The sequence below is a fragment of the Hyperoodon ampullatus genome (assembly GCF_949752795.1).
Source record: "Hyperoodon ampullatus genome assembly, chromosome: X".
Taxonomy (NCBI): Eukaryota; Metazoa; Chordata; class Mammalia; order Artiodactyla; family Ziphiidae; genus Hyperoodon; species Hyperoodon ampullatus.
This window is the reverse complement of record NC_136913.1, coordinates 71,183,741-71,199,037: the sequence shown is the minus strand read 5'-3', so window position 1 is coordinate 71,199,037 and position 15,297 is coordinate 71,183,741. Positions and strand designations below refer to the sequence as shown.

General features: G+C 34.4%; 1 protein-coding gene across 2 annotated transcripts in view; it reads left to right on the top strand.

Moving 5' to 3' along the window:
- RPS6KA6 (ribosomal protein S6 kinase A6) overlaps positions 1 to 11,617 on the top strand; it is a gene marked incomplete at both ends in the record, with an annotated part of 161,879 nt that extends 150,262 nt beyond the window's left edge. For both annotated transcript variants that reach the window (XM_079727886.1, XM_079727885.1), the window contains 2 exons: positions 10,088 to 10,228; positions 11,492 to 11,617. In XM_079727886.1, the coding sequence (XP_079584012.1) occupies positions 10,088 to 10,228; positions 11,492 to 11,617 (267 nt within the window). The remainder of the gene's footprint in view (positions 1 to 10,087; positions 10,229 to 11,491) is intronic.
- Positions 11,618 to 15,297: the final 3,680 nt, after the last annotated feature.

Here is a 15,297-nt window from a genome sequence, read left to right as displayed (position 1 = left end):
TTCTGGTAGCATCTTTAGGATTTTCTATATATAGTGTCATGTCATCAGCAGACAGTGACCGTTTTACTTCTTTTCCAATTTGAATTCCTTTTATTTCTTTTTCTTCTCTGATAGCCGTGGATGGGACTTCCAACACTATGTTGAATAAAAGTAGCAAAAATGCACATCCGTGGCTTTTTCCTGATCTTAGTGGAAATGCTTTCAGCTTTTCACTGTTGGGTATGATGTTAGCTGTGGGTTTTTCACATATGGATTTTATTATGTTGAGGCAGTTTCCCTCTTTGCCACTTTTTGGAGAGGTTTTATCATAAATCGATGTTGAATTTTGTCAAAAGCTTTTTCTGCATCTGTTGAGATGATCATATGGTTTTTATTCTTCAACTTGTCAGTGTGGTGTATCACACTGTTTGGTTTGCAGATATTGAAAAATCCTCATATCCCTAGGAAGAATTCCATTTGGTCATGTTGTATGATCCTTTTAATGTATTGTTGGATTCAGTTTGCTAGTATTTTGTTGAAAAATTTTGTATCTTTTGTTCATTGGTGATATTGGCATGTAATTTTCTTTTTTTTTATGATATCTTTGTCTGGTTTTAGTGTCAGGGTTATGGTGGCCTCACAGAATAAATTTGGAAGTGTTCCTTCCTCTGCAATTTTTTGAGCTAGGTTCAGAAGTATAGGTGCTAACTGTGCTCTCAATGTTTGGTAGAATTAGCCTGTATAGCCATCTGGTCCAGGACTTTTATTTGTTGGGAGTGTATTTTTTGTAATTTTATTCAAGTATAGTTGATTCACAATGTTGTGTTTAATTTCTGCTGTACTGCAAAGTGACTCAGTTATACATACATACATATATATATATATATATATATATATATATATATATATATTCTTTTTCATATTATTTTCCATTATGGTTTATCACAGGGTATTGAATATGGTTCCCTGTGCTATACAGTAGGACCGTGTTGTTTATCCATTCTATATATAATAGTTTTCATCTGCTAATCCAGAATTCCCAATCCTTCCCTCTCCCACCCTCCCCACCTTGGCAGCCACAAGTCTCTTCTCTATATTTGTTAGTCAGTTTTTGTTTCGTAGATATGTTCATTTGCATTATATTTTCTATTCCACATAAAAGTGATATCATATGGTATTTGTCTTTCTCTTTATGACTTACTTCACTTAACATGATAATCTCCAGGTCCATCCATGTTGCTGCAAATGGCATTATTTCATTATGTTTTTAAGTCTGAGTAATATTCCATTCTATGTATGTACCACAAATTCTTTATCCATTCATCTCTCGATGGACACTTAACAACGGTTGCTTCCATGTCTTGGCTATTGTACATAGTGCTGCTATCAACATAGAGGTGAATATAACTTTTCGAATTATAGTATTGCCTGGGTATATGCCCAGGAGTAGGATTGCTGGATCATATGGCACCTTTATTTTTAGTTTTTTGAGAACCTCTGTACTGTTTTCCATTATGGCTGCAACAATTTACATTCCCATCAACAGCATAAGAGACTTCCCTTTTCTCCACACCCTCTCTAGCATTTATTATTTGTAGACATTTTAATAATGACCAATTTGCCTGGTTTGGGATGATACCTCATTGTAATGTTGATTTACATTTCTCTAATAATTAGTGATGATGAGCATCTTTTCATGTGCCTTGCAGCCATCTGTATGTCTTCTTTGGAGGAATGTCTATTTAGGTGTTCTGCCCATTTTTCATTTGAGTTATTTGTGGGTTTTTTTGTTATTGAATTGTAGGAGCTATTTTTATATTTTGGAAATTAAACCCTTGTTGGTTACATGATTTGCAAATATTTTCTTCCAGTCCATATGTTTTCTCTTCGTTTTGTTTATGGTTTCATTTACTGTGCAAAAGCTTACATGTTTGATTAGGTCCTATTTATTTTTGCTTTTATTTCTGTTGCCATGGGAGACTGACCTAAGAAAACATTAGTACAATGTATGTCAGAGAATGTTTTGCCTGTGTTCTTGTTACCGAATCCATGCTTGCTCTGCTTGCCGCATGACTGGCCAATAAATTGGGAGATGAGGTGTTGAGGCACGGAATATGACTTTTTTTGGGAAGCTGGCAGACTGAGAAGATGGCAGATTAATGTCTCCAAAAAAATCTTATTGGGGTCTGGATGCCAGTTTGTTTTATTGAATAGAAAGGGGGAGGAGGTGAGGAAGTAAAATAAAAAGGTTATGTCTTGCAAATATCTCCTGGAATGGCCAGCCTTGGGGAGGGGATTTGTTAATTTCTTCTTTCTTGCAGCCATTCACAGGTGGAAATGTTCAGGATGTTTCCCTGAACAAAGGCACTTTGGTTTAACATTAATGCAGAGGGGCAGTGTTCCGCAAGGCAGGCCATTATGTATAGACAGTATCCTGTCAGTGAACAAAATCAACAAGAAGCAAAGGTTAAAGTAAAGAAACAGATCCAACATGGAGTCAGGATTGGCTCTTCCCTTTACACTCTCTTCTAGGAGTTTTATAGTATCTTGTGTTATATTTAAATCTTTAAGCCATTTTGAGTTTATTTTTGTGTATGGTGTGAGAGAGTGTCTTCTAGCTTCATTGATTTACATGTGACTGTCCAGGTTTCCCAGCATCACTTGCTATAGAGACTGTCTTTTCCACATTGTATATTCTTGCCTCTTTTGTCAACGATTAATTGCACATAGGTATATGGGTTTATTTCTGGGCTCTCTACTCTGTTCCATTGATCTGTCTGTCTCCTTTTGTGCCAGTACCACACTGTTTTGTTTACTGTAGCTTCATAGTGTTGTCTGAAGTCTGGGAGGGTTGGTTATGCCTCCTGCTTTGTTCTTTTTCCTCAGGATTGCTTTGGCAATTCTGGGTCTTTTATGGTTCCATATAAATTTTAGGATTATTTGTTCTAGTTCTTTGAATAATGTCATAGGTATTTTGTTTAGAGCTTTAAATCACAGATTCAATTTCAGTACATGTAATTGGTCTATTCATATTTTCTATGTATTCCTGATTAAGTCTTGGGAGATTGTACCTTTCTAAGAGTTTGTCCATTTCTTCTAGGTTGCCAATTTTATTGGCATATAGTTGCTTGTAGTAATCTCTCATGATCCATTGTATTTCTGTGGTGTTCATTGTAACTTCTCCTTTTTCATTTTTCATTTTCTTAATTTGGGTCCTTTCCCTTGTTTTCTTGATGAGTCTGGCTAAAGGTTTATCAATTTTGTTTATCTTTTCAAAGAAACAGCTTTTAGTTTCATTAATCTTTTCTATTGTTTTCTTAGTGTCTATTTAATATAGTTCTGCTCTGATCTTTATGTTTCCTTCTACTACCTTTGGGTTTTGTTTGTTCTTCTGTCTCCAGTTCCTTTAGGTGTAAGGTTAGCTTCCTTATTTGAGATTTGTCTTGTTTCCTGAGGTAAGCTTGTATTGCTATAAACTTCCATCTTAGAACTGCTTTTGCTGCATCCCATATCTTTTGGATCTTCATGTTTTCATTTTCATTTGTCTCTAGGTATTTTTTTTATTTCTTCTTTGATTTCTTCAGTGATCCATTGGTTGATTAGGAGCATATTGTTTAGCCTACATGTGCTTCTGTGTTATTTTGCAGTTTCTTCCTTGTAGTTGATTTCTAATCTCATAGAATCATGGTTAGAAAAGATGCTAGATATGATTTCAATTTTCTTAAATTTACCAAGGCTTGCTTTGTTGCCTAGCATGTGATCTATCCTGGAGACTGTTCCGTGTGCACTTGAAAATAATGTGTATTCTGCTCCTTTTGGATGGAACACTCTATAGATATCAGTTAAGTCCATCTGGTCTAATGTGTCATTTAAGGATTGTGTTCCTTATTGATTTTATTTCTTTTCCTTGTCTGATTCCTTTGGTGAGGACTTCCAATACTATATTAAATACAAATGGTGAGAGTGGATGTCTTTATCTTGTTCCTGATTTTAGAGGAAAAGCTTTTAGATTTCATCATTGATTATGATGTTAGCTGTGGGTTTGTCATATATAGCCTTTATTATGTTGAAGCATATTACCTCTATACCAACTTTGTTTAGAGTTTTTTATCATAAATCGATGTTTAATTTTGTCCAAAGCATTTGCAGCATCTATTGAAATAATCATATAATTTTTCTTCTTCAATTTGTTAATGTGGTGTATCACAGTGATTGATTTGCAGATACTGAAGCATCCTTTACATCTCTGGGATAAATCCTACTTTATCATTTTGTGTTCCTCTTAATAGGTTGTTCAATTTAGTTTGCTAATATTTTTATTGAGGGTTTTTGTATCTATGTTCATCAGTGATATTAGCTTGTAATTTTCCTTTTTTTGGTGGTATCTTTGATTTTGGTATCAAATTTATGCTTGCCTTATAAAATGAGTTCAAAAGTATTCTTTTTTTGTTTAATTTTCTAGGAATTCTTTGAGAAGGATGTGTGCTAACTCTTACTTAAATGTTTTTAGAATTCATCAGTGAAGCCATTTGTCCTGGACTTTTATTTGTTGGGAATTGTTTTTATTACTGATTCAGTTTTATTACTGGTAATTGGTTTGTTCACATTTTCTAGTTCTTCCTGGTTAAATCTTGGAAGATTGTATGTTTCTAGGAATTTATCCTTTTTTTTTCTAGATTGTCCATTTTTTGGAGTATAACTGTTTATAGTAATCTCTTATAATCCTTTTTTATTTCTGTGCTATTAGTTATTTCTCCTCTTTCCCTTCTGATTTTATTGATTTGGGCCCTTTCTCTTTTTTTCTTGATGAGTCTGGCTAGAAGATTTTAATCTCTGTTTCATTTGTTTCTTCTCTGATATTTATTATTTCTTTCCTTCTACTAACTTTGAGTTTTGTTTCTTTATTCTTTTTCTAGTTCCTTTAAGTATAAGGTTAGATTGTTTGGCATTTTTCTTGCTTTCTGATATAGGCATGGATCACTATCCACTTCCCTCTAATAACTGCTTTTGCTGTGGCCCATAGATTGTAGATCATTGTGTTTTTGTTTTCATTTGTCTCTAATTATTTTTTGATTTCCTCTTTGATTTCTACAGTGATCCATTGGTTGTGTAGTGCAGGTTGTTTAGACTCCACATGTGTGGGGTTTTTTTAGTTTTTTTTGGTGTTGTTCTTGATTTTTAGTCTCATACTATTGTTGGAAAATATGTTTGATATGATTTCAGTCTTCTTAAATTTATTGAGGCTTGTTTTGCAGCCCAGCATGTGAACTGTCTTTGGAGCATCTTCCATGTGCCCTTGAAAAAAATGTGTGCTTTGTTGTTTTTGGATCAAGAGTTCTGTATATTTTTTATTATTTCCATCTAGTCTAACATGTCATTTAAGACCAGTGTTTCCTTATTGATTTTCTGTCTGGATGATCTCTCCATTGATGTAAGTGTGATATTGACATCAACTACTATTACTGTGTTACTGTCAATTTGTCCTTTAATGTCAGTATTTGCATTATGTATTTAGGTATTCCAACTTGGTTTCATATATATTTACAATTGATATACATCTTGCTGGATTGACCCCTTCATCATTATGTAATGTCCTTCTTTGTCTCTTGTTACAGTCTTTGTTTTAAAGTCTATTCATCTAATATAAGTATTGCTACCCCAGCTTTCTTTTCATTTCCATTTGGATGGAATACCTTTTTTATCATGTCAAATTCAGTTTTTGTGTGTGTTTACATCTGAAATGAGTCTCTTATTGGTAGCATATAGATGGTCCTGTTTTTTTTTAGTCATTCAGCCACTTTCTATGTATTTTGATTGGAACATTTAATTTATTTACATTTTAAATAATTATCAGTAGGTATGTATCAATACTTATTACTCTTTTGTTAATTTTTTCTAGTTGTTTTTGTCTTTTTTATCTTTCTTCACCTTTTGCTCTCTTCCCTTATGATTTGATGATTATCACTAGTGTTATGTTTGGATTCCTTTCTTTCTTTCTCTCTCTCTCTCTCTCTGTCTCTAATGTGTGTGTGTGCGTGTGTGTGTGTGTATGTGTGTCTGTTTCAGGGTTTTGCTTTGTGGTTACCATGAGGTTCGTATTTCACAATATATATGATTATTTTCAGTTGATGATCTCTTAAGTTTGAACTCATCTAAAAACCCTGCATTTTTATACCCATCTTATGTTTAATGTTTTAACATCATATTTTGCATGTTTTTTGTGTGTATTTCTTAACTACTTTATGTGTATTTATAGGTGATTTTACCACTCTTGTCTTTTAACCTTCCTAGTAGTTTTATAAGTGGTTGACCTTTACTGTGTCTTTGACTTTACCAGTGAGATTTTGCCTTTTGTAATTTTTATATTTCTAGTTTTGGTCTTGTCTTTGCTACTTAGAGAAGTCCCTTTAGCATTTCTTGGAGAGCCGTTGGTTTAGTGATACTTATCTCTTTTAGTGCTTGCTTCTCTGTAAAACATTCTCTCTCCTTCAAATCTGAAGATAGCCTTGCTAGGTAGAGTAGTCTTGGTTGTATGTTTTGTCCTTTCATCACTTTGAATGCATCACTTTGGCACTCCCTTCTGGCTTGCAGGTTCTGCTGAAAAGTCAACTGAAAGTCTTATGGGAATTCCTTTGTATGTAACTAGCTGCTTTTCTCTTGCCGCTTTTAAGATTCCCTATCTATAATTTTTGCCATTTTCGTTTTAGTGTGCCTTGGTGTAGATCTCTTTTCATTCAGCTTGTTTTGGACTCATTTGCTTCCTGGACTTGGATGCCCATTTCCTTTCCCAGGTAGAGGAAGTTTCCAGTTAATATTTCTTCAGATAAATTGTGTCCCTTTCTCTCTTCTCCTTTGGGACCCCTATAATGTGAATATTAGTACTCTTGGTATTTTTTCCAGAAATCTTTTAAAGGCTATCTTCATTTCTTAAATTCTTTTTTTCCCTTTTTCTGTTCAGCTTGGGTGATTTGCATTATTCTGTCTTTCAGTTCACTGATGTGTTTCTCTGTATCATGTCATGTACTCTTGATTCCTTCTTAGTATTTTTTTTATTTCAACTATTGTATTCTTCAGCTCTGTTTTATGGTTCTTTATACTTTGTAACTCTTTGTTACACTTCTCACTGTGTTCATCCATTATTCTCCCAAGTTCATTGAGCATTTTTATGATCATTACCTTGAAGTCTTTATTGGGTAGGTTGCTCTCTTCCACTTTGTTTAGTTCTTCTTCTGAGATTTTGTCTTGTTCCTTTGTTTGGAACATATTCCTCTGTCTCCTCATTTTGCCCAGTTCTCTGTGTTTATTTCTATTTATTAAGTAGGTCAGTCATGTTTCCTGATCTTGGAGAAGTGGCCTTATGTAGGAGATATCCTATGGGGCCAATCAGCATACTCCACTCTGGTCACCAGAACTATATGTCCTAGAGGTGCCCCATGTGTGTGCTGCGTGGGTTCTTCTGCTGTGGTGGGGCAACTACTCTGGGTGTGCTAGCAGGCAGGGCTGGCTCCCAGCCCAGTTGGTTGCCAAGCCCTGTGTTGTGGTGGCTTCCAACCCACTGTTGGGCAAGGCTGGGTCCTGTCATGACTGGCTGTTCAGCCCCAGTGGTCCCAGGGCTGGTGCTGGCTTGCTAGTGGGTGGGACCAGGGGCCTAGGTGACTGTCTGCAGGGTCTTGGGGGACCTAGGGCTGGTACCTCACCACTGGTGGGTGAGGTTGTCTCAGGGCAGCTTAATGTATGTGCCTATGGGGCTTTTATTTTTATCTTTGTTTCATCATATGTAACATGTCTTTTTTTTCTTTTCTCAGTTACTTTTAAAGTTTTCTCTGTCTTGGGTTTTCAGCAATTTGGTTTGATGTCCCTTGCTGTAATTTTCTTTATTTCTTTTACATGGGGTTCACTGACCTTCTTAGATATGTGGGTTCATAGTTTCCATAAAATCTGGAAATTTTAGAGGCATTATTTCTTCAAATATTGTTTTCTTCCCTCTTACTTTCTGGGACTCTAATTGCAGTTGTGTGCTTTGTCAGTTGAAGTTGTCCCAGAGCTCATTGATGCTCTGCTGTTTTGCTTCTTTGTTTTGCACTTTTTTTTTCTTTTTTATAGTGTCTATTGTTGTGTCTTCACCAGTCTTCTTACCTGCCATCTTAAATTTGCCATTAATCCTATTTGGTTCTTTTTTTTTTTTGTCTCACAATTTAGTTTTCATTTCTGTTTTATTTGTTTCTTTTTATATGTTCTATGTGTCTCTACTTAACTTTTGAACATATATTTCAGTTGTGGGTCAATTTTGATTGATTGATTTTTTTTCTTTTCATACTGCATTGTATTTTCCGTCTCTTTTGTATGCCTTGTAATTTTGGATAAGAAGCTTGACATAGTGAATTTTACCTTGGTGAGTGCTGGATGCTTTTGTATTCCCATTCTTGAGCTACTTTCTGAGTTAAGTTAGGGAAAACAATTGATACTTTTGTGCCTTCCTTTTAAGATATTTTTAGGCAGGACCAGAGTAGTGTTTAATCTAGGGATACTCACTACTCAGGCAGGTTTCTTTCAAGTTCTCTACCAAATACTCCATGAATATGAAATTTTCCAGTCTGACTGGTGGGAACAGGTGATATTCTTCACCCTGCATGAACTCCCATTTCCTTCTAATCCTTTCATACAGTTCTTCCCATGACCTTTGTTATTTTGTTCACCACATATGGGTTTGTGGTGAAGACACTTGAAAGAGACCCCCTACAGGGTTCTCTCTCTTCTCCTCTTACCTCTTCATTAATCTTTCTTGCTCTCTCTGCCCTGGTCTTCCCTGACTCTCAGTTCTGCCTCGTCACCACAGGGGATCTTCCAGGCTCTGCCTGAGTTTTCTTTACCTACCCAGCATCCTGAAAACTCTTTCAAGGTTCTAAGCTAGAGTAATCATAGGGCTTACTTGATTTTTTCCCATCTTTTAGGGGTTACTTTCCTTCATTGCCTAATATCTGTTCTCTTGAAAACTGTTGTTTTCTATATTTTATGGGTATTTTTTTTTTTTGGAGGGGCTGGGTTTCAACCAGGTGAGTGAATCCAGTTCCTGGTTTTACATCTTGGCCAGAGGCACAGAAGTCCTGGGAACTTTAATCATTTTTATGGTTATCATTTATGTCTGTTTTATTGATGTAATTCACTGTTATGTTCTTTATAATTTTTTTTTCATTTATTTCTGCACATATGTTCTTTTTCCAATAGATTTTTTGATTGGTTGTTCTACTCCTCTACATAGTTTCAACCAATTACATTATTCTTCAAATTCTGACATTACAGTGTAGTCTTTGGTTTCTCACTGCTTCTGCTAGTGATAAAAAGTTCACAAATGCTTTTGTTTCTATATTAGAAGATGTTTGTTAAGGAGAGTTTAATTCTCCTTTCTATAAAAGATGCTTCATAGAGTTTATTTTAAATGGTTACATCATTTAATAGATTTAAAATTGTGTTTTACTCTGAGGTTATATCACATTTAAACGTTTTTATTACAACATAGAGAAAATAAGCATATTCACATTTACTCCGATGAAAAAATATATGATATTCTGACCACTACAATGCTAGCAGTCAGCTGCTAACCTTGAATTTATGTTTTGCTTTCTTTAGTATTTTATACAGTAAACCACCAGTTACTGAGCATATTAACAACATGGGACCCTACCTTCTATGATGTTGTATCTGTATACAGATACCCTTATACTTTGGGGCCCAGATTACCAACAAAGATCTATAGTTCCTTTCTCCTCCTGACCATTTAGCACATTCCACCATAGTTCCTGCTACTTTACATTTTTCTCCTCCCTCACTAACCACATTCCAGTTACACAGAATTGGTATCCCCTGATTTTAGAATGGTAAATAAGGATATACTGTATTTTGAAAAATCTGTTTTAAGATTCTCTTTTGACAGTTAACTATGCAGTATATGGGTTTTGTTTTCCCTAATGATAGGTCAAATAAAACAGATTGCAAAGCTATTAATGCTTTCATAATTTGAGAAAATGTGAAATGATATATTTTACTAAAACCTTTAATATGTAGTTTCATGTATGTATATATATATATTTTTTTTTTCATTTTAATTTAGGATTTGCTTTCCCATATGCTGCATATGGACCCACAGCAGCGGTACACTACAGAACAAGTATTAAAACACTCATGGATAACCCACAGAGATCAGTTGCCAAATGATCAGCCAAGTAAAAATGATACATCACATGTTGTTAAGGTAAAACAAACATGTTTTTAAGCACCTTCTAAATGCTTGATACCTAATAATGCCATTGCATGCCATCCACTGATGACACATATAATTACTTTAAAGTATATTTTTTAAAGGTATATTTATAGATTTTTTGTGTTTTTTTTTTTTTGCTTTTTTAAGTAACAAACTTCTTTACCTACTGCCTTACTGATGATAACTAAAGATTTCTTGATTGTATTTGACTTGCTTTTAAGAGACAGTGGGGCTAGGAGCAGACTAAATTCAAGTATTGTATGGAAACAAAAGATGGCTAGTGGTTCCTAAATAAATAACCATTGGTTTCCATATTTATAGACATTGAACCTAGATTTTAAAGTTTAGTGTCTTATCCATTAATCTGTTGATGGACACTAGGGTGTTTCCATATCTTGACCATTGTGATATTGCTGGAATGAACATGGGAGTGCAGATAATCTCTGAGGGTAAAGAAATTGTGATGTGTGTGTATGGAATATATTATATATAATAGAATATTATTCAGCTTTTTAAAAGGAGATCTTGCCATTTGCAACAACATAGATGAACCCATAAGACATTATTGCTAAGTGAAATGATGTAGACACAGAAAGAAAAATAGTACATGATCTCTCTTATATGTGGAATATAAAAAAGTCAAATATGTAGAAACAGAGAGTAGAACAGTGGTTACCAGGGGCATGGAGGTGGTGTAAATGGGGAGATATTGGTTAAGGCATACAAAGTTACAGTTATGTAGGATGAATAAGTCTAGAGATCTAATGTGAAGCCTGATGACTATAGTTAATAATACTATATTGAGTACTGGAAATTTTCTAAGATTTCAGGTGCTCTCATCACACAAAATGTGATAACTGTGTGAAGATAAAATATGTTGATTAGCTTGACTGTAGTAATCATTTTACTATAGATATCTAAATAATATGTTATATGCCTTAAATATATAAAATTCCTATAAAAATAAGATTAAAAAGATATTTAAAAGCAAATTCAAAGAGTTTTGAAAGACTAATAAAAATAATACATTTTAGTGTTTTAAAAATTTGTAAGAAGCATAGTTATTGAAGTAAAAAGTATACAAGCAATCAAGTGTTAATTAATCAAGGGAACATCAATGCACAGATTAAGGATTCTCAATTATTTTCCTGGGGGGGAAAGTTGTATTCTAGTTAAATTTCTCATGATATAATGTGGAAGTTTTCTTACTTCCAGAGATTGTTACTCATTTTGTGATATTTCTCATTATTTTAGGGAGCAGTGGTTGCCACATATTCTGCCCTGACTCACAGGACCTTTCAACCAGTCCTAGAGCCTGTTGCTGCTTCAAGCTTAGCTCAACGACGGAGCATGAAAAAGCGAACATCAACTGGCCTGTAAGATTTTTAGTGTTCCTCAGCCAAACTGGATGAATAACAATTTAAATGTGTGGCTTTTTGTCTAATCTTATATCAAAGGCATTGTTTTCTACTACATTACTTGAATATTCTGTTTAAGCTTCCTTTTTATAAGGGGGAGTGAGATTAAAAAAAAAAACATGTACAGGTCCACAATATTCGTACTGCTTTGTTTTTCAGTAGTGTCCAAGTGTTTATTTAAGTATAAAATTGGTGTCTACAAGGTCCTACCAACTTCTCTGCATACTAACTTCTAAAGTTCCTTTCAAATAAAGTTACTTTAATAGTTTTTCTGGTTGTGTAAAATAATGGTTTGGGGAATCATTACCAACAATTAAGATGGAAGTATAATAGTATAATGCCAAGCAATGTCAGTATTTTTTAACATTAGATCCTGAAAGGGTAGGCTTCTTTTTTTTTTTTTTTAAGAAAAACAAACAAAAAATGTATTGTAGAAGCTTATTGTGTGTAACCAAAGGACTCCATCCATTTGACTCTCTGTAGTTACTAAAATGTAAACATAGTAGTTTGGTGCCAGATTAAAAAATCATTTGTGCTAATATGTGAACTCCTAATATGGTTGATGCCGAATTTTACAGAAGAATTAAATCACAGATAATGTGTGCCGACAGACCTGTGTACTATCCATAAATGGCCTCATCTAGAAATAAAAGTTTTCATAAGGCTTCTGTAAATTTTACATCTAATGGAATTGTAGTACAAGTGAAGAAAGTTTTAGGCAAAGGCTTTATATTGGTGTTGTAATCTACTAAATAGGTCATAGTTAAGCCTTTGAAAATAAAGTACATGGTGTTGGCACTACCTTGGTGTCATGTAAGCTGACTTTCAAGTTAACCAATTGGATTTAATTATCATCTGTCCCTTTATAATGCACTACACTGTTGTTTTTTGGACTTCCATGTGCTTTGAATTACAGTGTAGCATATTAATCTATCTTTAAGCCTATGGTCATATAGTTGAAACTTTACTATAGTGGACTTGTGAGCTTAGCACACATGATATAGTTATAATGCACTTCAGTAAACTTTAGATAATGCTTCATAATAGTTTACTTCAAGAAGATAAACAGTATTTTAAAATAGGAAGTAATGTTAATGATCTGCATAAAATTTGAACACATTTTAAAATCATATTTATAATAAAAAGGTCTGGCCAAATTTGTCCTATTATTAAATTTTATGATTCAGAACCACTGGGTAGTATGTATTGTTTTCTCTAAATGATGGAATTTGAAAGAATCTTTTTGTGTTGTTCAAGAAAATACCATTACTACTACTTTAAATACCATTACTACTACTTTAAATACCATTAGTACTACTACTACTGCTGCTACTGCTACTGCTACTGCTACTGACAGAAGGAACTCATGAATGTAAACTGGAGGATATTACACTTTTCTTTAGTAAATATAAGTGATCTACTTGTGCATGCTTTGTATACTGTTTGCTGTGTATTTTACTTTGCTTAGTTCAGAGAGAGGTGATTACTGAGTGCTAAAGTATACAATTTAGTCTAGGAGACTTGTAACTTCAGTATTTAATAAAAGAAACTATACATAATTCTCTTTATAATGTAAGTGATGTATATTCCATTCACAAAGGTCTATTTCTCGTGTGTGATATATAAAATTATGTATCCTTATTTTGAGGTGTCTTTTTGCAATAATGGAAAGACATTAAAGAGCATCTAGTGTTACATATAAAACTACTTAGAAACATATTGGGATCATATCTTGTAGATTTTTATGACCCAGTTTGGCTTTTTCTTTCCTCATTTTGCTTTATTACTAGAAGTACTTGTGTGTGCCAATTTGTGTTCTTATATTCTGGCTTATTTTCCTCTTGTCATTATCTTGTTTGTGATGTTATATCTTCTTATCAGAATTGATATGACAAACTCAGAGGTATGATTTTGGTGTTCAGCTTTTCAGGACAGAGATGCTCTTTCCGTGTATGCTTTTGTAGTAGTAGAAATAGGGTAAGTAAAGTTGGAAAATGAAAAATGACCATAAAATAACTTTCAGTCTTTCCATAATCAGTAGTTTTTGAAAGTAGATGATCTTAATTTTTCAATGAGTTTGCTCAGAAAGGTCATGTCATACAGTCCCTTCATGAAAGGAACGTGATCAGAAATAAGCAATGAACAGCATGATTCCTTATCACTCAGTGAGGATTGACAGTGTATAAAAGACGCAGATGTGCTAGTGGATTTTCTCAATAATTGTGAGAGCTTTCTTCTGGAAAATTCGAACATGGTAGCTTAACAACAGTAGTAGGGGGCAACCTTATTATAAGGGAAAACTTCATATTACACCCTCATTCTGTAGAAGGAACCCAGGTAGGGATGCCTAATCATGTCTATTTTGGCTAGAACTCTAGAGCAACAAGAGCAGATATGAATGGGACATTTTTTGATGGGATTATTACAAATACTTAACCAGTATATACAAATCCTTTCTTTGAGACTTTAGAATACTTTGGTTTCTAATGGATTTGTGAACACTGTTTTGCATTGCTTTTCTTTCTAGTTGATGGTTCTTGGTAGTATTTAATCATAGCACAGTTTGGAGTTTTTATTGTTGTTCTGGAAAGGAGAGGATATTGTATTGTTTTTCTCAAAGGGAAAAACCAGATTTGCCCAGATAGACTTTACCATCTATTGTCCTAAAGCACATATTATTATGAATAAACTCAGGAAACCATTTGTATGAAAATTAAAATGTAGTGCTGGTATTGGTGATTTTGTGGAAAAAAAAAACAATGGTTTTAGTTCTTTCATGAAAATCAACCTTTAGCCTATTTTCTTAGATCCGTGAATGCCTAAACTTTGATTTTTGTAATTTATTGCCATTGGTAATTAAACATAGTAAAGCATTTTGATAGCACCTCTGGTTAGCCCAAAGGGATTTTATACGTATAGGCAACTTGAAACCTTAAGAATAGATGCTTGGTGTTTATAACAGGGGTCCCCAACCCCCCGGGCCGCAGACCCATACCGGTCTGCAGCCTGTTAGGAACCAGGCTACACAGCAGGAGGTGAGTGGTGGGTGGGCAAGCGAGCAAAGCTTCATCTGCCGCTCCCCATCGCTCCCCATCACTTGCATTACCGCCTGAAACACACCCCTACCCCGATCCATGGAAAAATTGTCTTCCATGAAACCAGTCCCTGGTGCTAGAAGGGTTGGGGACTTCTGGTATATAATGTCTCCTCTTTGAAACATCATGTTAAAATAGTACTTCCCACAGAAACTTATTCATAGTGATTGAGTAGCATCTTCCTGACAGTAAGAGGCCCTTCATATATGAAGACGGAAAAGAGACACTTACCTTGGCTTTAAGATCAACTAGAAAACTTAGGCTTTAAACTTGGCAAAGTATGTCTTTGGCATTCTCTACATTCTCTTCCTCCTGACTTTCCAGCTCCCGCATGCTATCCTACTTGAGTACCTCACAGAGGACTCCAATGATTAAAGCTTAGTCCAGAAGGATTCTGAGCTCCAAAAGGAACTCTACCCTTCCCCTTCCCTGAATCAGAACTTCCATTCTCACAGAGCAGCCATTTTCAGCTAAAAAGGTGAAAGGAAATCTATTTTATTAAATTAATTCACATTTTTCTGTAAGTGGCTAATAGATAATTTGACAT